The sequence below is a fragment of the Leuciscus leuciscus genome (assembly GCF_965113295.1).
Source record: "Leuciscus leuciscus genome assembly, contig: HAP1_SCAFFOLD_367, whole genome shotgun sequence".
NCBI lineage: Eukaryota > Metazoa > Chordata > Actinopteri > Cypriniformes > Leuciscidae > Leuciscus > Leuciscus leuciscus.
The window spans coordinates 26,321-51,454 of record NW_028118372.1 but is presented as its reverse complement, the minus strand read 5'-3'; the positions used below and the strand labels follow the sequence as shown (position 1 = coordinate 51,454).

The 25,134-nt window shown below is 42.5% G+C and overlaps 1 protein-coding gene across 1 annotated transcript; it reads left to right on the top strand.

Moving 5' to 3' along the window:
* The first annotated feature begins 21,930 nt into the window (after positions 1-21,930).
* Positions 21,931-23,635, top strand: LOC309491572 (piggyBac transposable element-derived protein 4-like). The gene is made up of 2 exons (XM_082190631.1): positions 21,931-22,630; positions 22,760-23,635. The coding sequence occupies exons 1-2, from the start codon at positions 21,968-21,970 to the stop codon at positions 23,420-23,422; spliced, it is 1,326 nt and encodes a 441-aa protein (XP_082046757.1). The 5' UTR covers positions 21,931-21,967; the 3' UTR covers positions 23,423-23,635.
* The last annotated feature ends 1,499 nt before the right edge of the window (positions 23,636-25,134 follow it).

Sequence of the window (25,134 nt, the reverse complement as noted above, 5' to 3'; positions counted from 1 at the left end):
CAAAAAATTAGAATATCATGGAAAAGTTTATTTATTTCCATAATTCCATTCAAAACGTTAAACTTCCATAGATTATAGATTCAGGGCCCACAACTTAAACGATTTCAAGTATTTAGTTGTTTATTTGTACATAATTTGGGCTTCCAGCTCATAAAACCCACGAAAACAGGATTGAAAAAAATTTGAATATTACATGAAATCACACAGTAATTACACAGTGATACCATGGTCATTGAACCAGGTTTTGGTTATTTTGGCAGTGTGGGCAGGTGCAAATCCTGCTGGAAAATGAAGTCAGCATAAAGCTTGTCTGCTGAAGGAAGCATGAAGTGCTCTGAAAATGTCCTGGTAGACGGCTGCGTTGACTCTGGATTTAATAAAGCTCAGTGGACCAAAGTCCTCTTTTCTGATGAGAGCAAATTTTGCATCTCATTTGGAAACCAAGGTCCCAGAGTCTGGAGGAAGAATGGAGAGGCACACAATCCAAGATGCTTGAAGTCCAGTGTGAAGTTTCCACAGTCTGTGTTGGTTTGGGGAGCCATGTCATCAGCTGGTGTTGGTCCACTGTGCTGTCCACTCAACGCAGCCGTCTACCAGGACATTTCCAGAGCACTTCATGCTTCCTTCAGCAGACAAGCTTTATGGAGATGCTGACTTCATTTTCCAGCAGGATTTGCACCTTCCCACTCTGCCAAAGTAACCAAAACCTGGTTCAATGACCATGGTATCACTGTGTAATTGCTGTGTGATTTTTTTTTTTTTTGCAAATTTTTTTTTTTTTTGCAATTTTTTTTTTTGAAATCCTGTTTTCGTGGGTTTTATGAGCTGGAAGCCCAAATTATGTACAAATAAACAACTAAATACTTGAAATCGTTTAAGTTGTGGGCCCTGAATCTATAATCTATGGAAGTTTAACGTTTTGAATGGAATTATGGAAATAAATAAACTTTTCCATGATATTCTAATTTTTTGGAAAGGGTCTGTATATATATATATTTATAAATTTGCACCCAACCATTTATCAGTGAAAATTGTATGTTGACATGCAAACTCAATGTCATATATTAAACCTGCATTTCCTTTTTTTTATAGATTGATGCCAGTGTCATCGAACTAATGACAGATGAACAGCTAAAGACATACTTTCCATCATATGGTGATCGTTTGGCCATTTTGGGATTTTGCAGACAGAAAGCCAGTAACAGGAATGATCCCAATAACAGGAAATCAAAACTTTTTGAGCGATTGAAATCTAAAATATCCAAAAAATCGAAGTATGATGATTCTGCCACAACAAGTCAACAACACAAAGCAAAGAATGCTCAGAAGACTATGAGAAAGGTAGAATTAGGATGGATGAATTACGATACAGAAAATGAAATCTTTAAACAAGTGAGAACAAGAAGGGGTGGTGGCACACGAAAAGTTGATGTATCAAAAGAATCCAAGAAATCTGATTTGATTCAGCAAGCAGTCAAGCTGTTTTTTGCAGATGGAAAAAGCCCTGAGGGAGACATCACTGAGTTTGAGGTAGATTTAAAGGATTACAAAGAAATGTCTATTGATGAAGACATTACAGTTGGAAAACTGTATGCAGACACCAAGTTGCCACTTTTACGGTTCTACCTCACAACAAAGAAGAGAAGTAACTCTGGCTCACATATGCAACAGGAAATAGATGTGGCTCTCACTACACGAGAACTGAACAGTTCCCCAATAAAAATGCCAGCTGAAAGATCAGGAAATACAGATAACACCGATGTGGTTTACATAGGGAGCAACATGGAACCAGAGATGCCTTTCCTTTATTCAACAAAGATAATTTCCTCCACCCTAGATGAGAATGCTTTGGATGACAGCAACACTGTCACATTTGTCACTGGAGACACTGGAAACATTTTTAATGTGGATGATCAAATTTTGGATGATACATTACCTCTCTCACCTCTGAACACTATTGCACATAGTGAACAAATAAAGAGGATCTTAGTTGTCCACCGTGGTCATGTCCTCCCAGAACTCATTGCTCATTTTTTGGATGAAAGCGTGTTAGGGTGTGAAATAAAAATTCAAATTATTGCACCAGATGGAAAACTTGAGAGGGGCCATGATGAAGGAGGAGTTGTGAGAGACTGTCTTTCTGAGTTCTGGAATGAGTTTTATGAGCAGTGCACTATGGGCAGCTCTTTCAAGGTGCCTTTCCTTCGGCATGATTTTGGACAAATGCACTGGGAAAGTGTAGGCCGTATAATTGCCTTTGGATGGAAAAAGGAAAAGTACCTTCCTGTGAAAATAGCTCCAGTAATCCTGGAGCAGGCCGCTTTTGGAAGTGCGAAAAGCGATGTCATTGAGAATTTCCTGAAATTTGTTCAAGAATCAGAACAAGCAGTCTTTGAAGCCTGGCGATCTGACTTCAACACTGTTGACAAAGAAGAACTGCTTGAGGTTTTGGATGGCCATAGCTGTCGTAAAACTCCAACAGAGAACAATGCAGAGGAAATCTTACAAGAACTTGCCCACAAAAAACTGATTCAAGAACCTGCCTTTGTCATTGAGCAGTGGGCAAACATGCTTTCCACTGCCATCAGTCATCTTGATGAAATTTCCTCTGTGTATGAAAACTTGCAGCCCACTGTGAGAAAGGTTTTGAGGGCTCTTTCTTTCCCAGAGAACATGAATACCCAGCAGAGGGAGATTCAAAGGCATTTAACCGCTTACCTTAGGGAATCTGGCACACAAGGTCTGTCTCGGTTTCTTAGATTCTGCACTGGTTCGGATCTTTTTTTGGGAAAAACTATCGTCATTAACTTCACACAGGTTCAAGGCTTCCAACGACGCCCAGTTGCACACACTTGTGGTTGTGTCTTGGAGCTGTCAGTTTTCTATGACAGTTATCCTGATTTCAGATCAGAAATTAACAAAGTCTTAGAGTGCAATGTGTGGGTGATGGACGTTATCTAATTAATGTAGTTAGAAAAGACTACTGCTTCTAAATGTAAGACTGTAGTCTTTGTAAATTCACATTATGTACCACCATAAAAGTTGTCTTGCCTTATGCACTGTTTGTTTTAAACTGTTGTTTCTGAATTGTTAGAATGTACATGCAGCTGTACTGTTCAATTGAAAAAAGTTGTAAAGATTTTTGTAACTATTATAACGTGGCAATGTTATTGTCAATTGTAAGACTGTTTGCAGTTGCTGCTCACTTTTCCTTTACTTATATATGTCTTACAGATATACAAATATTGCACAATTTCAGTGCAAAAATATGGATTTTTTTTTTTCTTTGACCCAGTAGCATTACATCCAAACCTGTTTTAGCGTTGCTGTGTTTATAGTGTTACTGTTAGTTGAAAATTTGTTTGTGACTACAGTGAGCATTGCTTTCCTTTCAGTATGTGATGTCTTAAGGATATGTTGCAATGCAAAGATATGTTGTGCTGTTTTCCAACGGTACACACCCAATCCTGTTTCATGAATACTGTAACCATAAACTTTACACATTTTTTTTTTTTTGGTTATAGAATTGCCTGCTTGTTTTGCTTATGCAGCACAAAACCCATACAGCATTTTTATTTTATTTTTATTTTGAACATTAGTAGGCCTGCCTTTTCATTTCAATTAAGTGTTCCACAGCATTACAAATGTAATGTAAAGGTTGACACCAATAAAGTGAAATACAGTGTACAAGTCAAATGAGATGCATTGTGTGATCATATCGTCTATTACTAAGCAGCGAATAACAGTTGTTTTTAGATATGCTTCACAAATAGTTTTAGTCTGTGGCACTTAGTTCATTATTTATCAACTCCCTGAGTTTGATATAAAAATCCACAGTTGAATAGACATCTTTTGACATATCCAGATTGTGTTCTGTAATGAGGTGAACACAGGCATCAAACACATCTTTGTCACATGGGTAGTCTTTGAATACACATTCCTCCAGACACACTTCAACTTCTTGTGGGCCTACAGGGTGTAAGTAATCTCTTGCACCATATAACTGAGGTACTGCATGCATAATGGCTGGGCGACCATTTGGAGATCGAGAGTTATGAATTGGTCGTATTCTATGATTGTTCCAAGATGATGTCACTTGATCCAGTTCCTCCTGAAAAATAAAACGAATTAAAGGTTATTTACATGATGGGTTCATCATTTAGTCAGGAAGGATACCAAAGCACCCTTACAAAAGATTATTATTTTTCCATAATGTAATAGTGAAGGCTGTTACTTAGGGGGCTGTGGGTCCATGTCCCCTTAAAATGATACCCAGAACCATTTTTTTTTTACCTTTATAGGGAAAAAAAAATTCTAGCCTTATGAAATTTATCTTTCATCTTTTGTCAAATTCTTACATTTAATAATAAAACAATAGAAAGACACTTTAGGTTTTTACCATTCAAATGAAGTCAGTATCAACAAAATCTATCTCAGAATGCATTTACACAACAATTACAGTTGCAGAAATGATGTTATGAGATAAATGTTTTAAATGTAAAAATGTTTAATAGTCTATAGAGAAATGCAATTATACATTTAAATACACAATTAAAACTGATAGTAAGTGGTAAAAAGCCACTGCCTTAATGAGTCATTGAACCAAAACTTCTGTAGAGTCTTGCGCACGGGTTTAATGCGTTGTGCCATGTAACTAGATTGCATTTCTTAAATTATCTACTCAACACTACTTTAGAGACACAATGTAATTGTCAACAGGTTTAGACGTAAAAGGATAGTTCACCCAAAATGAACATTTTGTCATCATTTACTCACCCTCATGATGTTCCAAACCTGTAGGCCTAAATATGAGTTTCTTTCTTTTGTTGAACATAAAAGAAGATATTCTGAAGAATGTTGATAACCAAACCATAGTATTTTTTTTAATACTATTTGGAAGTCAAAGGGGACAAAACATCCTTAAGAACATCTTCCTTTATGTTCAACAAAAGAAAGAAACATATTTAGGCCTACAGGTTTGGAACAACATGAGGGTGAGTAAATGATGACAGAATGTTCATTTTGGGTGAACTTTCCCTTTAAAAACAAATTAACAAAATAAAACACGTGACTTACCTGTATTAAGTTTTGAAAACAGAATTGGATCAAACATTTGTCCAGGAAAGTGTCAGCATAATGTCCATCCTCTTTCATATTGTCAAACAGGTTCATCCAAAACTGGATGCACTGACTTCTAAGTGTAAGCCACCATCTCTCAATCCGTTGATTGCTGGTGCTTGGCCCAAAACAGACGCAAGCAGAGTCGGGATGCGTTCCATGATGCAGAAATTTCTGCATCTCTGCAACATTGACGTTCTCTGTGCCGAGATCCAATCTCACCATATTAGGGCAGCCCTCCGCCTCCATGACAGCTGTCATAAAATACCCAGCAATAACCCGAGGATCATTGTTTGTTCTGTAAGCTTCAAGCCACATCATTTTTCTTGAAAACCCATCTATGCACCCACTTATACCAATTCCATATGGTTTTAATTTATCGTATCCATCGATATGCCACACATAATTAGGTCCACGGCGGAAATACACTCGGCGGCGAAGTCGATTCCTAGACCTCAGGTCAACTCCCTCGCCATCTAGCAACCGTAAAATCACCTGCACTGTCTCTCTGTCAGTGATAATTCCATTGAGCCAGCATTTCTGATGCATCCACCTGTAACCATGCGACTGTCCTGATGTTTGTAGCTGTTGCTGAATGAAAGCTGCCACATCAGCTTCATCAGTCTTGTTCTTCCTCCTCCAAAGCTGGTGTTTACTCAAAAGTCGCTCAAGGGTGCGATTGCTAAATGTGACTCCATGTACCTCTTTGAGTAGAGTTAGTATTTCACGATTTGTTAGTCCTCGTCTGAAATACTGCTCTATTTGTTTAAAATCCATGATACAGATGCCCAATGTTAGCAAAAATCAGCATCAGCAACAACCGGCGCCTGTAGGCGTAGCACGAGCGCACAATGCGTCAAAATTAGTTTATCATTATTATATATGTTAAATTAAGTCATTATTACGAGATGTTAAGTCATTATTACGAGAAAGTTTCTCATTATTACGAGAAAGTTTCTCATTATTGTGAGATGTTAAGTCATTATTACAAAAAAGTTTCTCATTATTACGAGATGTTAAGTCATTATTACGAGAAAGTTTCTCATTATTACGAGATGTTAAGTCATTATTACGAGAAAGTTTCTCATTATTACGAGATGTTAAGTCATTATTACGAGAAAGTTTCTCATTATTACGAGATAAGTCATTATTACGAGAAAGTTTCTCATTATTACGAGATGTTAAGTCATTATTACGAGAAAGTTTCTCATTATTACGAGATGTCAAGTCATTATTACGAGAAAGTTTCTCATTATTACGAGATGTTAAGTCATTATTACGAGAAAGTTTCTCATTATTACGAGATGTTAAGTCATTATTACGAGAAAGTTTCTCATTATTACGAGATGTTAAGTCATTATTACGAGAAAGTTTCTCATTATTACAAGATGTTAAGTCATTATTACGAGAAAGTTTCTCATTATTACGAGATGTTAAGTCATTATTACGAGATGTTAAGTCATTATTATGAGAAAGTTTTTCATTATTACGAGATGTTAAGTCATTATTACGAGATGTTAAGTCATTATTACGAGAAAGTTTCTCATTATTACGAGATGTTAAGTCATTATTACGAAAAAAGTTTCTCATTATTATGAGATATTTTCTCATTATAATGAGATACTAAGTCATAATTACGAGAAAGTTTCTCATTATAATGAGATACTAAGTCATTATTATGAGAAAGTTTCTCAATATAATGAGATACTAAGTCATTATTATGAGAAAGTTTCTCATTATTATGACTTAAAGAATCTTTTTTTTTTTACTCAACGTGGCGGAAACGGGCTTCCATATGCTGGTCCTGACGCCATCTGTGGGCGTACACTGCGCTATTGCGCCGAGCAGCTTAGTGAGGCTTTCACAGTTATCTTTCAAAAATGTGTGGACAGTGGGGATATACCTGACTTATGGAAAACATCAACAGTAATACCCATCCCCAAAACAAAATCTCCTAAAGACCTAAATTAATTCAGACCGATTGCACTTCCCTGGTAATGAAGTGCTTTGAAAAGATCTTGAAGGACACAATCATCCCCCTAGATAAATTAGATCCACTACAATTTGCATATCAAGCGGGCAAGGGTGTAAAGGATGCTCTTCATTCTTGACAGGGTGAATAAATATCTTGAGAAACCTGCATCACATGCAAGAATTTTATTTGCTGACTTTAGTTCAGGTTTTAACAAAATGCAGCCTCACATTCTAGTTGAACGGTTAGCCTCATATTTTAATTTACCCGAGCAGTTCGTATTACTATTTAAAAAAAATAACAATTAACAAACAGAAGGCAGCAGGGTCTATGTAAATGGAAATATGTCCTCTGTCATTGTATCAAACACGGGCTCTCCCCAGGTCTGCGTGCTATCCCCCCTGCTTTTTATATTATACACTGACAACTGCAGGTCATCTTGGGAGAACAGCTACTTGGTGAAGTTTTCAGACGACTCAGCCTTGTTGTCCCTTCTCCAGGGCAACCAATCTGATCATAACAGTGCCCTTACGGAATTTGTCAGATGGTGTGACCACAGCTTCCACCGACAGGGGGTGGGTGTTGTGAGGCAAAACCTCACAACACCCACCCCCTGTCGGTGATTGGTTGGAACACTATTTATTTTTGTTTTGAGCAGAGCCATAAAGGGGCCGCACACCGGACGCGCAGCTCAGCACCGCGCTGCGCCACATCTAGGACAACTCTCACCTGCAAATCCGATAACATCAGCAATTTTCTGATTTCTGTAAATAAATATAAAACTAAATGTATATTGCAGCACAGGGTGAAGTCCGTATATACATTAACTACGATTTGAGACACATACATGTAAATTTAATATAAAACTATGTAAATGGTGCTCTGTGGCGCGGCAGGATTTTGAACACGTTGCTGGGCGCCGCGGACAGATGCCGAAAGGCGCCGCCGGTGTGTGTACTCTCATTAGGGATGCTCATTTCGATTAATTTTCCCGACCGACAACCGCCGCTCGTTAATCGATTATTAACCGTTAACTGATAAGATTATAATATTGAATTGGCAAATAAAATTGACGCGTATCTTTGACCCTTTAAAATAATATCAAAAGGTTTATTTTAACGTGCAAAGTGCAAACAGCAGCATACAGAACAGATCAACAACAGAACCTGGATTCAGTTTAAATTTTCACGCATCTGCAGCATTTCTGACAGTGAGAGAAAAACAGAATAAAATAATACAAATAAAAAACAAAATAGGCCTACACTAAATATATTTTTTTTTAACTTAAATAATTAACAAATTAAGATGACAAAAAGCGTGACCATTCACCAACACTGGGCATGCGCGTGCCAGTGTAAACCTAGAGACTTTCAAACATCAAAATGTCATTTCGTGAGCTTAGAATTATAAGGTTCTATCTCCGTTTAGGGTAGTTCTGAGATATTGAGCATCAAAGTTTTTACATCCCAGCTGGCAAAACTGTTATGTAGTATAATCTACTATTATAGCTCAACAAGACCATCACCCTACAGGTACTTTGAGGATAGAATATCAAAATCCTGGCACATTTGGAAATGGGATTTTTTAAGATGGCCCAAATGGAGATAGAACCTTATAATTCTGAGAGCTCTGATTCTGTTTGGAATTATAAGGTTCTATCTCCACTTTTACAAATAAAACCCCACATTTCAAAGAATAAATGTATATAACCATTGATTTTAATCAATTTATATATTTATAATACAAACACACAGCTTGATTGGATTTTTGATTTTGATTGGATATTGAATCTACTGGAGATAGAACCTTATAATCCCAACTCGGTTTATGTTTTTGTGAGATAGAACCTTTTTATTTGATTAATTATTAATAACTACTAATTTTTTTATTTTTTTTACAAAAATAACACCACACAGGCATTAATAAAGACCTAATGGATCAGATTATGTCAAAAACTCAATTTCGACCAAAAGTGGAGATAGAACCTTATAATTCTAAGCTCACGATTTATTAATATGTATTTGTGTCAAAATGACATATAAACATATTTTCCTATTCTATTTTGCCTGGAAACGCTTCCAATTGTGTGTCGCATGAAAAATAGGCGTCGGTTCTATTTCTAGCATGCACGCGTTTTCCGCGCGAGCCGCGCCTGAGATGTGGCAGTTTCTTACTGTAAGAATTAACTGTACCAGCGGGTGGAGTTTCCTGGTACTGAATATTACCTGTGTATACTCCATGACTGATGACACCCAATCATAGAGCCGAGTGTGAGCCTCTCATCGTTTCTAAAGTCCTCCGTTTTGACCCGTCTTCACTAAAACGCCCTCCGGAGATTCAAAACGCAAAACGGGGTCGGCAGCGTTTCTAAACTTCTCCGTTTTAGGTCTTCGTTTTTGCTGTTTTAGTCTGGACGGGAGGTGCAAACGTAGCAAAAGGTTTCCGTTTCTAAACGAAAACGCAGTAGTGTGGATGAGCCAGACCCGCGGCAGAAAACCCCCTCTCCGATGGGACAGATGTCCCGGGAATACACAGGTAACGTCTCGCTAGAGACGTGTGTGGTTGCGCGTGTCGACGCGCTCCGTGAGTTAATAAATATAAGCTATTGTTGGAAAGTTTTCTTTCTTCGACGCAAGACCAGGAGACAGTTGGGATCGCGTTCAACAGAAGTTATTCTTTATTGAGAACTCCGCTGTACGTGGCTGCAGTACTTCCAACATTATCTGACTAAGGGAAACTTTACATGGTTTCTTTATAGGCATTTCAGTGGGCTGTCCTCAAAGGTGCTGAACCTACACACAGCCTTTAGGGATGACCACTGAATCTAATCATCTAAAGACAATAGAGGCAATTACCCCCAACTGAGATAATGGTACCCCCCAAATTGTATAAACAACACATGGTCACGAGAACTAAGACTAGGTAAACATTCACACATAGTTCAACTCTTAGTAGAAAGATTAAAGACTAACAAAACCCCTTCAAAGGAAACTGTTCAATCTAATCAGTAAATGGATGCCCTCATGTTCACCTTGAATGCCCAATACAGTATAGTTCACCTTAGTTTTTTATGTGATGTTATGTAAGGAAGCATATCTGAAATAGATTCTTAAATTTGTAACCCTTCAGTCCCCTCTTTGAGAGTTCTTAAAAACTCTCACAAAATACAAATTTAGAGACTTAAAAGTTCATTCTTGTAACTTGAAAAAGTTACAGGCACAAGCATGATCTGTGTTGTTCATCTGTAATTGCATGCTGACACAGAAACAAAACATGCAATTAGGGTCCGTGAAGTCTCTGCGTTGTGTATTTTTTTTCTTTTTCTTTTGTGATAGTTCGTTCAGCAGTGAGTCTAGTTGTCTTCTTGAGGTTGTGGCTTCATATGCAGGTGAGACGGTCGTTGCATATGGATCTCGGAACAGCCATCAAGTGGTATCTGTACAGAGGAAGAAAGAAAACAGAAAACAGAGCAGTATTTCTTCAAACACTAGGGTTGTATGGTTTTTAGAGTCTGCTGTTGTTGTTTCATTCTTTCCCTATTTCTTAATTGTTTTGACACCTATGGAACAGTGAGGTGAGGATGGACTATGGTTGGGAAGGGCCTATAAGGGAATCTTCACCGCAGGGTGGGCCCCCGAAGCTTATTGCTTTCGGTTCTTCCCCGGGGCTCCTCACTGGTCTGTGTGTCCTATTCTGTCCCTGTTGTGTGCACACTGTACAGCAGGGAACGACAACTGGCGGCCCGCGGGTCAAAACTGGCCCGCCAGCAATATTTTCTGGCCCGCCGGATTATTTTGGAAGTCCTAAATGCTGCACAAAACTCTTCCACTACTTGAGAAAAGCCGAAGTCGCGCGGTGATTTCACCGCCGCATACTGTGTGAAACACCCATAGGGAATCATGCGGTGCGGGATTACATTTTAAAGTATAACTGTGCGTTCACACCGGACGCGAATAGCACGTCAAATTTGCGCCTGCCGCGTCTAGTTATACGCTTGACCACTTTGTGTCCATTCGCGCGTCAAAAGACGGTAGCGGTCAGAACTCTGGTGTAGGCTACTTTGGACGGAGCGGGCGGTCTGACTGACAATAGCCCACTCCCGACATCTTTTGACAGCGTATCCGCACTTAATTCTGACCACATGTACACCTAGCTCTGAGGAGCTGTTTGGTACTGAAACCATTGTCAGTCAACAACATTCTTTTTTTGCAAGGATGTTTGAAATAGTTCGGCAGAAAATAGCCTACTTCATTTGTCAGTAGGGCAATATGATTTTCGTTTATGTTGCTTAGAAATTTGAGTGATAGGCTTTGCAATTTATGTTAGGCTATTTATATTTCATAATTTTTTTCTGTGGCATTTTTTTTCTCTGCTGACAGTACAATGTTAAAATAGCCTAATATTTATATTGACACGAACACAATTTTTGTATAGCATTTATTATAGGCTACTTAATCTCATTCTTGCCGTTAGAGACATTTGAATGTGAGATTATGGAAACGAGATCTAAATTTTGCGGAACCGTCAGGTCGGGAAATAAAGTGGGTGAACACCGAGTGTATTTTAAGCGGTTGCTGAATAGAACCTTGTGGGAGCGGGAAAGAAAAAAAACAGTCCCGCGCAGAACTCCTTAAACCTTAGGTGTGTATGTGTGTGTCCCGAATAAATAATAATACAAAAAAAAGGAATAAAGTTCAAAAGTCGGACTGTAAGCGAATGAGTATGATTGCTATTCACACCTTTATTAAAATGGCTGTAATCTGTTACCACAATAGTACTTGATCTGTTTAAAATGATTTCCTTGATATATGCCTAAGGTGTTAAATTAAAAATCAAAATTAAAATTTGTCTAATCCAGTAATTATTTTTTTCTATTTTTGATCTGAGCACAATCAGAAAATCAGAAAACCCATTGTTATTCGTTTTTTCATTTTAGTTCAGGAAATAAATAATGGAAAAACAAGTCGTTTTTCATCTTTTTATTTTTGGTTTTAATTTGAAAAAATGATTGAACGAATGATCCACGGACGGTGACGGACCCATCATATTCCGCGATTATAGGCCTATATAAAAGTATTTAATTTGTATCCATAGGCCTACTCTGTGTAGCTGGCCCGCCATCTACTGGCTAAAAAAAATATTGGCCCGCGGCCAAAGTTACTTGCCGACCCCTACTGTACAGTGTGTGAGAAAATTGGCACATTTCCATTCTCCAGTGAAACATCAGTCCTAGTAGGCATCATAACAGAGGATGGTGTCTGATTGTAATGTTCTGCAGTATAACATTTAAGGCTGTGAGTATACTGAATGTCCCCCAAACAAAGGCTGTGACAGTCAATAAGTCTTTCATCTTTGTTGTAAGTTACTGGGGAGATTAAGCAATCACAGCCTAAATGGTTAACACCTTATCAAGTTGCCCCATGAGTTTAATGAGGAGGGGAGGGGAGGGGCTGCTTCAGAGTAGCAAGCAAGCTGAGCAGAAGCTGAGTAACGTACTCGGTTACTAACGTAACCTCGGTTCTCTCTAGAAGAGGGAACGAGTACTGCGTTTTGTAAAACGCTACGGGAAAGGGTCTCTTTTCACGAAATACTGAAGCAAAAAATTATCCTTAATTTTCATACATGTAAAGCGCGTTGCGGCAGTGCTTAGCTATGGCGAGACGGCTCGCTCGCTCATTGGCTGCTCTGCAGCAACTGCATAAGCCTATCGAGCGAGGCCTGAGGTGACGTCAGGCCAATGAGGACGCTTCGCGCCCTCCAAGCCATTTCCCGCCGAGACGGGTGTGGCTAGCCTCTATATAAGGAGCTCGAGAAGGCTGATTCACTTGATTTTCATCGCCGAAGCGAACCAGAGTGAACCGTACGCACGGCAGAGAACGCAGTACTCGTTCCCTCTTCTAGAGAGAACCGAGGTTACGTTAGTAACCGAGTACGTTCTCTTACGAGAGTCCTCTCGTACTGCGTTTTGTAAAAACGCTGCGGGAACCCCTTGTAAAACGCCGTGCGTGCTGGGATAAAGACACCGATCACTGGAAGCAAACCAGGTGTACAGTGCATAATCACCAGATAGACTCACAAAGAGCCTGGGATTACATAATTCCCTATATTGTGACGTCCGCGGACGTAAAACATGACCTCACATAGAGAGTCTAGAGACAAGAGGGGATTCCTCTGTCCTTATAAGGTTGCGTCAGCAGACGCGAATATGACATCACATAGACAGGGTGGGGAAACCTGAGCTAAATGTGGGAAATGTGGGTCTTACACAGTTCTGCCCATAAGACAGTCGGCAGCGCGTTGCGCATGCGATTTCAGTGTTCTAGTTAGACAGCTGAATCGGCTACACCGATAGTAGCTTAGCCTGCAAGGCGGGAACCTCTAGGTTGTAAAACCTAATAAATGTAGACGGCGAGGCCCAGCCCGCCGCCGTACATATATCCTGTAAGGAAATCCCGCTGGACCAAGCCCACGAGGAGGCAACACTCCTCGTGGAGTGCGCTCTAACTCCCAACGGGCACTGGAGGCCCTTGGCAGTATAAGCCAGCGCTATGGCGTCAACTATCCATCTGGATAAGCTCTGTTTCGAAACAGCCATTCCCTTGGAACGTCCACTGAACGAGACAAAGAGCTGCTCAGTCTGTCTGAAGACAGCAGAGCGGGACACGTAAGCTCTTAAAGCCCTAATGGGGCAAAGAAAACTTGAGTCCCCTTCCTCACTTGATCCCGGCAGGGCAGACAGGGAGATAACCTGAGCCCGAAATGGTGTGTTGAGGGATTTTGGCACATAGCCATGCTTAGGTTTGAGTATGACTTTAGAGTCGTTAGGTCCAAACTCTAAGCACGCTGGGCTCACAGAGAGCGCGTGCAGGTCGCCTATGCGCTTCACTGAAGCGAGAGCCATCAAGAACACTGTTTTGAAGACAAATGTTTGAGGCTAATAGATTGGATAGGCTCGAAAGGGGCACCTTTCATGGCCGCCAAAACCGTAGAAAGGTCCCACATAGGGACTGAAGGAGGTCTGGGAGGATTCAGCCTCCTAGCTCCCCTGAGGAAGCGGATGACTAAATCGTTCCTTCCTAGAGACTGCCCCAGCGTTGTTCCAGAGAACGCTGTAATAGCCGCCACATAAACTTTGAGCGTGGAAGGGGATCTGCCCTTATCCAACAGCTCCTGTAGGAAGGAGAGGACCTCCGTCACCTCACAATCGATAGGTGATATGCTCCGAGCTGTACACCAGCCAGAGAAAACCGACCACTTCGAGGCATAAAGCCGCCGAGTCGACGGCGCTCTGGCCTGAGTGATGGTATCACTCCCTCTGCGAGGTCAACGGATATCCGTTGAGCGCCCACGCATGAAGGGACCACAGCTCCGGGTGTGGGTGCCAAATCGAGCCCCCGGCCTGCGAGAGGAGATCTCTCCTCAATGGCACTGGCCATGGAGCGAAGTCTGCTAGCTGCATCAGGACTGGAAACCATGCTTGGTTCCTCCAGAACGGTGCTACAAGCAGCACTGGGCATTCTGTTTCCCTGACCCGCTCTAACACCTGTGGCAGGAGGGAGACGGGGGGGAAAGCGTATAGCGGGCAGCGCGGCCACATCTAGGACAGCGCGCTGTCGTTCTTGGAAAAGAACACGGGGCAATGAGCGTTTTTCGCGGGACGCGAATAGGTCCACCTCCGCTCTGCCGAATCTCTCCCACAACAGCCGGACTGTTTGTGGGTGTAGAGACCATTCGCCCAGGGGAATGTTGTTCCTGGACAGTCTGTCTGGGCCCACATTCTGGAGCCCAGGCACATGCACTGCCCTCAGCGAGCGCAAATTGTGCTGAGCCCATATTAGGAGGCGTTTCGCCAGCCTGTACAGGGATGTGGATTTCAGACCGCCCTGGCGATTTATATGGGACACCACGGCCGTGTTGTCCAAACGGACTACGACGTGTTGGTCCTTGATATGGGGACAAAAACGCGTCAGCGCGTTGTGCACTGCCAGCATTTCCAGGCAGTTGATGTGTTGGAGCTTTTCTCGTTCCGACCACAGGCCGAAGAACGGTCTGCCCTCGAGCAGCGCTCCCCATCCCGAGGTGGATGCGTCTGTCGACACCATCCTCACTCTCGAGGAAGTCCCCAGGCTTACACCTGATTGGTACCAGCCGTCCGCCAACCAAGGTATCAGGGCTGTCACACAGCTTTGATTGACCTTGAGGCGTAACCGGCCGGACACCCACGCTCCGCGCGGTACTCGCGCTTTCAACCAGAACTGCAGCGGGCGCATGCGGAGCAAGCCCAGCTGGAGAACTGATGATGCTGAGGCCATGAGACCCAGCATCCTTTGAAACTTCCTGAGCGGGGTGAAAACGCCGCGGCGGAAAGACCTCGCCGCGCGCTGAATGTGCAGCACGCTCTGTGGCGACAGCCGCGCCGTCATAGACTGCGAGTCCAGAACGATACCCAGAAACGAAATCGTTTGACTGGGGTTCAGTGAACTCTTCGCCCAATTGACCGTGATACCAAGATTCTCGAGGTGATCGAGTAAAATGGTTCTGTGCTCCACGAGCTGAGATCGTGATTGAGCTAGGATCAACCAGTCGTCCAAATAGTTCAGCACTCGCATGCCTCTGAGTCTGAGAGGAGCGAGCGCTGCGTCCATGCATTTCGTAAATGTACGAGGTGCCAGGGACAAGCCGAAGGGCAGGACTGTATACTGGTATGTCTGACCCTCGAAGGCGAATCTCAAGTATCGCCTGTGATATGACGCTATCTGTATTTAAAAATACGCGTCCTTCAGACCTATCGACATGAACCAGTCTTCTCGGCGAACATGCGCGAGAATTTTGCTGGTCGTGAGCATTTTGAAACTGCGTTTCACTAATGCTCTGTTCAGCCGTCTTAGATCCAGTATGGGTCTGATACCACCGTCCTTTTTGGGGACAAGAAAGTATCTGCTGTATAGCCCCCCTTCGCTTTGAGCTTGGGATACATGCTCTATCGCCCCTTTGCTCATCAGTTTTGATATTTCGGCGCGAAGTAGGTGTGCTACTCCTAAAGTCACCGTAGTTTCGACGCGCGCTGTGAAGCGGGGAGGGCGTCGACAAAACTGTAGCGAGAAGCCTCTGTTTATAATGTCTAGCACCCAGTCCGAAACCCCTGGAAGCGCTGCCCATGCCTCTGCATGGCTGGCTAAGGGTTGGATGCGAAGCACGCTCTGTTCTGCAACAGAGGTGCTTCGGGGCGCAATAACATAGGCGTTACGCCTGTGACATTCGAGGCGGGGAGCGCGCTTATTACAGCGGGCAGAACGCTCGTCCTCGACCCTACTACAGTGCTTAACTGAGTGAGGGAGGGCTGAGAAAGTCTCGTGGGACTCATGCTGTCTGCGAGTAAATGTGGGCAGGAAACGGGCACATTCACTGCTTTGGACGCGCTGCCTGCCTGAGCAGAGCGAGCGCGCACAGGTCCCGTTTTTACAGAGAGCCTGTGATCTGTGAGACATAGTGTTCGTGGGCACTGGGAAGTGGGCACTTTTACTATGTTGGAAGCGCAATCGACCTGAGTCGATTTTATGTGCGCGAGCCCTAGGGGGAAGCGCGCTGATCACAGTAGACAGAATGCCTGCGCTCGACCCCGCTGCGGTGTTTAACCGAGCAAAGGAGGGCTGGGCGAGTCCCGTAGGACATATAATGGCCGTGAGTAAGTGTGGGCGCGGGAGAGCGGGCACAGTTACTGCAACGAGTGCACTGTCTGCCTGAGCAGAGTGAATGCACACAGGTTTCGTCTTTACAGAAACCACAAGGCATGCAGAACATAGTGTTTGTGGGCACTAGGCAGTGGGCACGTTCACTATGTTGTGTGCGTGATCGACCCGAGTCGAATATATGAGCGCGGGCTCTGTGTGAAGGGCTGTGCTAGTGTGTAGGGATGGGCACTAGGCAGTGGGCATCTTCTCTACACATATAGCATCATCGGCCGTGGCCGGGACTTCAGTAGAAGTCTGGCCATGTACCAGGTGCTCGTGGGCTGCAAAAAAAACACGTCTGCAGTTGCCTCTCGGGGAACAAACAGAGTGATTTGCATTCGGCGGCATAAATATTTTCTGCCGGCAGACCTGGGATTCGAACTCGGATCCCCCGCGCGAAAGCCTAAGAATCTACCACTGGACCACAGTGAAGATACATAGACAAAGTCAGCGCGAGTATTATCCACACTGGCGTTTGCTTGCAGGCATGTACCACGTGCTCGTGGGCAGCAAAAAACACGTCTGCAGTTGCCTCTCGGGGAACAATCAGAGTGATTTGCATTCGGCGGCATAAATATTTTCTGCCGGTAGACCCGGGATTCGAACTCGGATCCCCCGCGCGAAAGCCTAAGAATCTACCACTGGACCACAGTGAAGATACATAGACAAAGTCAGCGCGAGTATTATCCACACTGGCGTTTGCTTGCAGGCATGTACCACGTGCTCGTGGGCAGCAAAAAACACGTCTGCAGTTGCCTCTCGGGGAACAAACAGAGTGATTTGCATTTTCAGACGCCTGCAAAATGCCAGAATGTGAGAAGAGTGGATATCGCCCAGCTACAGCGGGGCTGAAAACCCTCCATTCTCCTTTCGCCAGTGACGCACGGGAACCGTAGAAACGGTGTTCGGTTGCAGGCAAGCGGGTACTACGCGCTCGCTGGCTGCAAAATGCATCTCTGCAGTCGCCTTCAGGGGACTGACAGAGCAAAGCATTGGCGGCATAAATATATATGTCGCTAGACCGGGATTCGAACTCCGGTCTCCCATGTGGAAAACCTATAATTCCACCACTGAGCCACAGGGGGATACAGGCTTTTGAAAGCGGCGTCAACATTTATTCTTCGGCGTTTGCTGGCAGGCAAGCGTGTTATAACAGACTCACTTGCTGCAATAATATTTCCAGTCGCCAAACAGGGAACTGAGAAATGTGAGAGAAAAGAGGTCAGACCGACCAACGGTGAGAACGCTCTTTTCTCCTTCGCCGGTGAATGACGCGTGCAGAGGCAGGGTAGCTTTTCTTGTAACGTAAAGAAAAACTAATCCCGCCATCCGCTTCCAGGAAGGGCAGCCTCGGAAAGGATGCCCGGCGAGTCCTCAGAGTCACCGTAGGCAATTGGCTCGGAGTAAAGGCGTTTCGCCGTCAGCGAGCGCGAGCGCTGCATTTGAAGGCATCTTGAAAAAGACGCAGCTCTTTTAGGGGTGAGTGTTGCAAAGCGAACACACACACACACACACACAAGAACAAGAATGTAAAGGATATGGCGTCGGAAAGCGCAGCAGGTACGGCGGTAGAAGGCGGCATTGGCCTGCTGCTTCGAGGGCTCGTCCCGCTGAAGTGCTTGCATCAGACGACGCGTGCTTCCTCGTGATCCAGCGATGCGTGAGCTTCGCTGAAGAGATGAAAATCAAGTGAATCAGCCTTCTCGAGCTCCTTATATAGAGGCTAGCCACACCCGTCTCGGCGGGAAATGGCTAGGAGGGCGCGAAGCGTCCTCATTGGCCTGACGTCACCTCAGGCCTCGCTCGATAGGCTTATGCAGTTGCTGCAGAGCAGCCAATGAGCGAGCGAGCCGTCTCGCCATAGCTAAGCACTGCCGCAACGCGCTTTACATGTATGAAAATTAAGGATAATTTTTTGCTTCAGTATTTCGTGAAAAGAGACCCTTTCCCGTAGCGTTTTACAAAACGCAGTACGAGAGGACTCTCGTAAGAGAACCTTGTTAACTTCTTTAAAGTTCTTTTTGTTTTTCCTACACTCTCTCATCCAATGGCCAGGTTTACCACAGTAATTACAGCTGCCCTCTCTTTTAGGACGTTTGCGTTTCTGTTCATTCTCTGTGTTAATCTTAAAGGATGCTGCTGCAATTTTTACTCTTTCTTTAACATCAGAGTCTCTTTCCCAAGTAGCTAAACTGTCCAAGTTGTTTTGCAAAGTTCTCGTAGCCCATGTGCTGTTTAAGAAAGCCAACGCCTTTCTATGTTCTGACAAAAGCCCATCAGACCATGTGCGAACTAAAGGGCCATTATCCTCTAACACCTTCTCTGAAGTGTCCGCTATACCACTGTATGCTGCAGCTGACTGACAAAATCTTTCTGTGTAGGGGAGCGCGGGGCACAACCTAACGCGGGGCTAGTTGTAACACGCTTGTTTTAAATACTTCCGCACATACTTGGATGACGAAACTTTGTGTATTTACTAGTTGCCATATCAACACTATATATATAAAAAAAATCCGCCAAAATTATTATTTATTTTGGAAGATATCCATAGACATTTATTAAACCATAGCAAAAGTAAATTTCTTACTTATAAGTTAATTTTTCATCTCTATTTTTTGTGTTTATTTAAAATAAGACAAATCTGATATTATTTTAATCTCCAAGATGTTATTTAACAGTTGAGATAGTTATTTAATGCTTCGCTAACTAGCAGAAGACACTAGCTGGGTTTAAATCCCAGTTGTGCAGGCGGGGCATGTTGTAACACTGCGTTACAATGTGCCCCTATTAGAAATATGCTATTATATTCTATACTTTTATTAATTTTATTGGGAAAACGTGAGAAAAAGGTGAATAAAGACTGAGAGTCAATGTTCAGAAATGACTAATTATTTATTTGTTTTGAACTATGTTGTATAGCTGTGTTTTCATGTGTTCGTAGTCAAAACTCATAAATGTGTTTATATTTAATTATTAAAAATTGCCATTATTTTATATGAAAACGTTTTTTAATTGTATTTTATTTAGAAAATATTTTAGTTTGTTTTGTATATATTTTGTATTAGATCAGATAACATTTTAAGCTGTCATATGTTATGTTACAATGTGCCCCACACATGTTACAATGTACCCCACCTATGGGGCATGTTGTCACATTTCACTTCCATTCTTTCGGGGTATGTCAAGATAAAAGTATATACTGTATTAATAAAACAAAACCACATAATTGTATTAGACATGTGGGAAATTAATGTGGGAAAAAATAAATACTCTGAACCATAAGTAGATTTACACAAACTGAGAAAGTCAAAAAGCGTTAGGTTGTGCCCCGCTCTCCCCTACTCACAAACAGTTTCACCCTTCTTCTGTAAACAAATGGTGATCTTTGACCAGTCAACTTTTGGTCCAACAATGTTCTTTAACACTTTCAAAACTTCCTCTCTCAATTCATCTTTACTGGCCTGTTGCAGTTCAGAATTGTTTACAGCACTTTCAAAATCATTGAATTCTGACTCAGTCAAGATCTGTGATATTAGCTGAGTGACTTCAGCTAGAGTCATATCATAGAGCCGCATCTTTTTGGACAACTCTCTCCTAAACTCAGAAAAATGTATTTGCACTGATGGCAAACTTTCAACAAGTCTCTCTATTTCCTTAGGAGCTAAAGATGTTTTGGCAACAGTTTGTATTTGGACAACAGAAAAGTTGGGAGTAACTCTTTCAGTTCCCTGAGATCTTCTCCTAGCCCCACAAACCTGCACTGAATCTACAGGCTCATCAGTTACTGATCGGATGGCTACATCTGTTTCAAAGAAAGCTTTTAATTCAGGATAATTGTTATCAGGCTGACTAACTTCTTCCACATCAGTTTTTTCTGCATCTTTGTTGCGGTTTACTTTCTTAGTCACAGAAGATAATCTAGTACGGAGCTCTTTGATCTGTTTCTCTAGCTCTGAGTTGCGCTTAGACTGTTCTGTAGCTAGTGTTAACACTAGAAGTCCCAGAGTTTTTTAACCCTCCTTTAGCCAAGTGGATGCTAACTGGCCAGTCTTTTGGCTACCATTAGCATCAATTCATGTGTAAATGTGGTCATTACCTGAGCAATCTGCAGGGGGGTTGGGGGCGTGTGAATGGTTGCTGGTGGCTTGTTTGTATGTGTGGGGGAGGGAGGGCTGCTAAAAGCAGAGAACGATTGACCATGTCTCACATTGGCATGTAGGGTCTTGCCCAGGTGTAAACAGGTATGAATTAGCACATCTAATTGCATGCAGCTTGCTCTCAAATGAGAGGTAATTCCTTTTGTGCTGAGGTGGATAAAATCTCACTGCACATAGCCTACTACTTCAGTGCCCTCAAGAATTCTGTGGTGTACGAACCTCCTCTCCAAGAAAAGAAAATGCAGACAAGGCTCACCACTCGGCAGGCCTTGGAAATGATCCTGAGTGAAGTAAACCCTTGTGACTCAGATGGAGAAGACATAGAACTTCCGCCGGATTCGGACTCAGAGCTGTCTGATCTGTCTTCAGGTTAAGTTTCATTTCATATTATTTCCTATTTCATTTCAAACCAGTAAGTGGAAAACACCAAAAAAGCAGAGTGGAGTGACATAAATATTTACTCTGCCTTTTTTGTATTGTCCACTTTTTTGTTTGTACTACTTAGCAGACATTCACTGCCATCTGAAGTGCAAAACATTATTAGTTGTTTTTGCTTTAGTTGTATCTTTTTATTTAGGAAGATATTTCAGACATTATTCCGATACAGAGAAGGAGATACTGGAATTATTATTAGTATCTATGCATGCATTTGTGATATCATTTGACTTTTCCATTGCTCACAATTTGAATTTGTTCACACTGCAGATGAGGAGACTGCTCCTCAACCAAAAAAGAGAGCCCGTTTGGGGACTGACCTGACAGAGACAGCGAAAGATGGCACAGTGTGGCGTGAAGAACAGGTGGGGACGCGTCTCCCTTTCACCCCAATAAAAGCGTACGCTGCAGATGGAGAGCCAACGGCTAAGGCCAGGAAAAGTATCTCGAGTCACCTTCAGAGCTTCCTGTGTTTCATCACTCTTGACATGCTTCATAGCGTTCAAGAATGAACTATTCAACATGCACAGGAAACGGAGCATGTTCATTGGTTCATGGCCCTCCCTGAACTAATGGCATTTATTGCAATTGTCATCTTGCGGGGGCTTACCAAGGTTCCATCACTACGTGACTGCTGGTCAGCAAACCTGGGAAACCCACATATCATTGGAACAATGCCGCGAAACCGCTTCCAAGACATCATGCGACACCTACGCTTTGATGACAGGTCCACCCGGAGTGATCGAGCAAAGACTGATAAGTTTGCTGCAATTTCCAGTGTGTGGGGATCATTTGTCACCAATTGCATCACGTCCTACAACCCTGGTCTACATATCACCGTTGATGAACAGCTTTTCCCGTCAAAGACTCGCTGCTGTTTCCTGCAGTATATTGCAACTAAACCTGACAAGTTTGGGATCAAGTTTTGGGTGGCTTGCGACCTAAAATCCAAGTACATTTGTAATGTCCTCCCATATCTTGGCAAGGACCCTAGTCGTCCCAGTGGAGAGAGACTGTCTGAAAATGTAGTGATGAGGCTGATGGAACCATTCCTAGACAAGGGCAGAAATGTTACCACGGACAATTTCTTCACATCGCTGTCACTTGCGCATAAACTTCTTAGCCGGAAAACCACCATCTTCGGCACAGTCAACAAGATTCGCCGGGAAATCCCTCAATCCGCTAGACACACAGATCGCAATGAATTCACCACTCAGGTATGTTGCAGGTCTTTTGTGGTTCTATGTTTATGTGTTTCTAATTTTTAGAATCAACACCGCCAAGTGTGTCATTGTGTCATTGTGTGTAAAAGTGCTATGAAAATAACAATTTATCTTATTTATTAGGTGTTTTCAACCACTGCTGCTACGCTGACGGCGTATGCGGCCAAACGGAAGAAGACCGTCTACATTCTTAGCAGCATGCACAGCGTGATTCAGACTGAAAATACCACCAAAAGGAAGCCAAACACTATCACCCTTTACAACACCACAAAGTGCGGCGTGGATGTGATGGACCAGATGGTGTGGGAGTACACTGTCCGCACAGGGACACGGCGCTGGCCACTTGCCGTGTTCTATAACATGATTGACATGGCAGCACTGAATGCACATGTGCTGTATCAAGCATGCACCGGAAGGCAGGAAAGACGGGTGGACTTCCTGCTGGAGCTTGCAAGAGAGTTGGCTAACTCTCATATGTGTGCGAAGAAGGCAAGAAAAGAACAATTGCTTCGGACACAACCCTCCACACCTAGCCCTGGAAAAAGAGCCATGTGTCAGGTCAAACACCAATGCAAGAACAATCATGCCACTGTGCGATGTGTTCACTGCTACAGATACAGATGTGGTAAATGCAGACGGGAGATTGTGAGTGATTGCTGGAATGTACTCACTCACTTTTTAATATTATTTGTAAATATGTGTACAAATGGTTGGTTTTTATTTTATTTTGTACTGTTTTTATCAATAAATCTCAGCAACAAAGGAAAAAAAAAACATGTGTGTTGATTTCTCCCTAAGATGGCAAAGTGAAACACAAGTTTCCTTGAAGTGGCTCAGCATGGCCCCACATTGTTTGCATAACAAAAGCAACTGTTCACAGCTGATTAAGGATATTAGCCTAAAGCCTTCCAGCCCATCGGCTGTCCTGCGGGTTTTATAGGTAGAAAAGCCAAATGGCTGCTCTCTGGGACTTCTAGTGTTAAACCAAATTCTCTGTGACAACAGATAATGGCTTTCACATTGTTCTTGCGAATACTTTCTCCTAGTACCTTCTTACAATCTTCAATTGACCATACTTTGTCAGCATCAATGCCAAATTTCTTTGTTAAATTCAATCTGACTGGCTCAGTCACGATGGAGTCCATGTGCTCTGATAACAAAGACTTGAATTCACTATCTGTTAAAGGTGTAGCTAGTCCAGCTTTCTCAGTTGTGGGAATCAGTCTAGTACTTTTCCTAACCATTTTGTGAATTTCTATGTTACCACACAAACACTAAACTTCTCTGATCAACAGAGGGTACACGTTAACACAGATCAACTATTGTTAACCTTCCTTGCCCAGAGCAAAGGATAACACAAATACAAAACTAGCACTTTACGCTAATCTTCCCTGCCTGACAAGAACAGAGGATAAATTTCATCTCTAAAAGACAACTTTAGAGGATAACATAGTTAACAAAACCCTGCAGCTGTTTGTTAACTTCTTCTCTGTCGGCACAGAGGAAAACAAATTTGTACTGGTCTGCATTGGTTCTTTGAATAGAGTGAAACTCACCGAATCTTTGGTTGTACAGAAAACATTCGTCTGGAACTCAGTCAGCTTTGTTGAGATCTTTGAGCTTGAAGTTTCAAGATTCAGTCTGGAACTCAGTCAGGCTTTGAGATATTTTTTTAGCTTGAAGTTTTCAGTCTGGAGGAAGCTGGAAAGATTCAGTCTGGCAATCGTTGTCAGATCTTTGTTGAGCTTGAAGTTTCAAGATTCAGATCTTTGAGCTTGAAGTTCTTTGTTGAGTTTCAGTTTCTCCATCCGGGTCATGGCACCATCTGTTGGAAAGTTTTCTTTCTTCGACGCAAGACCAGGAGACAGTTGGGATCGCGTTCAACAGAAGTTATTTTTTATTGAGAACTCCGCTGTACGTGGCTGCAGTACTTCCAACATTATCTGACTAAGGGAAACTTTACATGGTTTCTTTATAGGCATTTTAGTGGGCTGTCCTCAAAGGTGCTGAACCTACACACAGCCTTTAGGGATGACCACTGAATCTAATCATCTAAAGACAATAGAGGCAATTACCCCCAACTGAGATAATGGTACCCCCCAAATTGTATAAACAACACATGGTCACGAGAACTAAGACTAGGTAAACATTCACACATAGTTCAACTCTTAGTAGAAAGATTAAAGACTAACAAAACCCCTTCAAAGGAAACTGTTCAATCTAATCAGTAAATGGATGCCCTCATGTTCACCTTGAATGCCCAATAGAGTATAGTTCACCTTAGTTTTTTATGTGAGGTTATGTAAGGAAATAGGATCAGCAGATCTTAAACATATTCTTAAATTTGTAACCCTTCACTATATTGTATTTTATTTTTAAACCATGCTGCAAAAAAAAAAAAAAAAGAAGCTTGAAAAAAAAACGTTTTAAACCGTTTAACTGATAACTGATAAATTTTTACTTTCAGTTAACGGTTAAACGGTCAATATGAGCATCCC

Coding starts and splice junctions, on each gene's coding strand:
- LOC309491572 (XM_082190631.1), top strand. CDS start 21,968: ATGGCCCTCCCTGAACTAATGGCATTTATTGCAATTGTCATCTTGCGG. Junction 22,631..22,759: donor GCAATGAATTCACCACTCAG/GTATGTTGCAGG, acceptor CTTATTTATTAG/GTGTTTTCAACCACTGCTGC.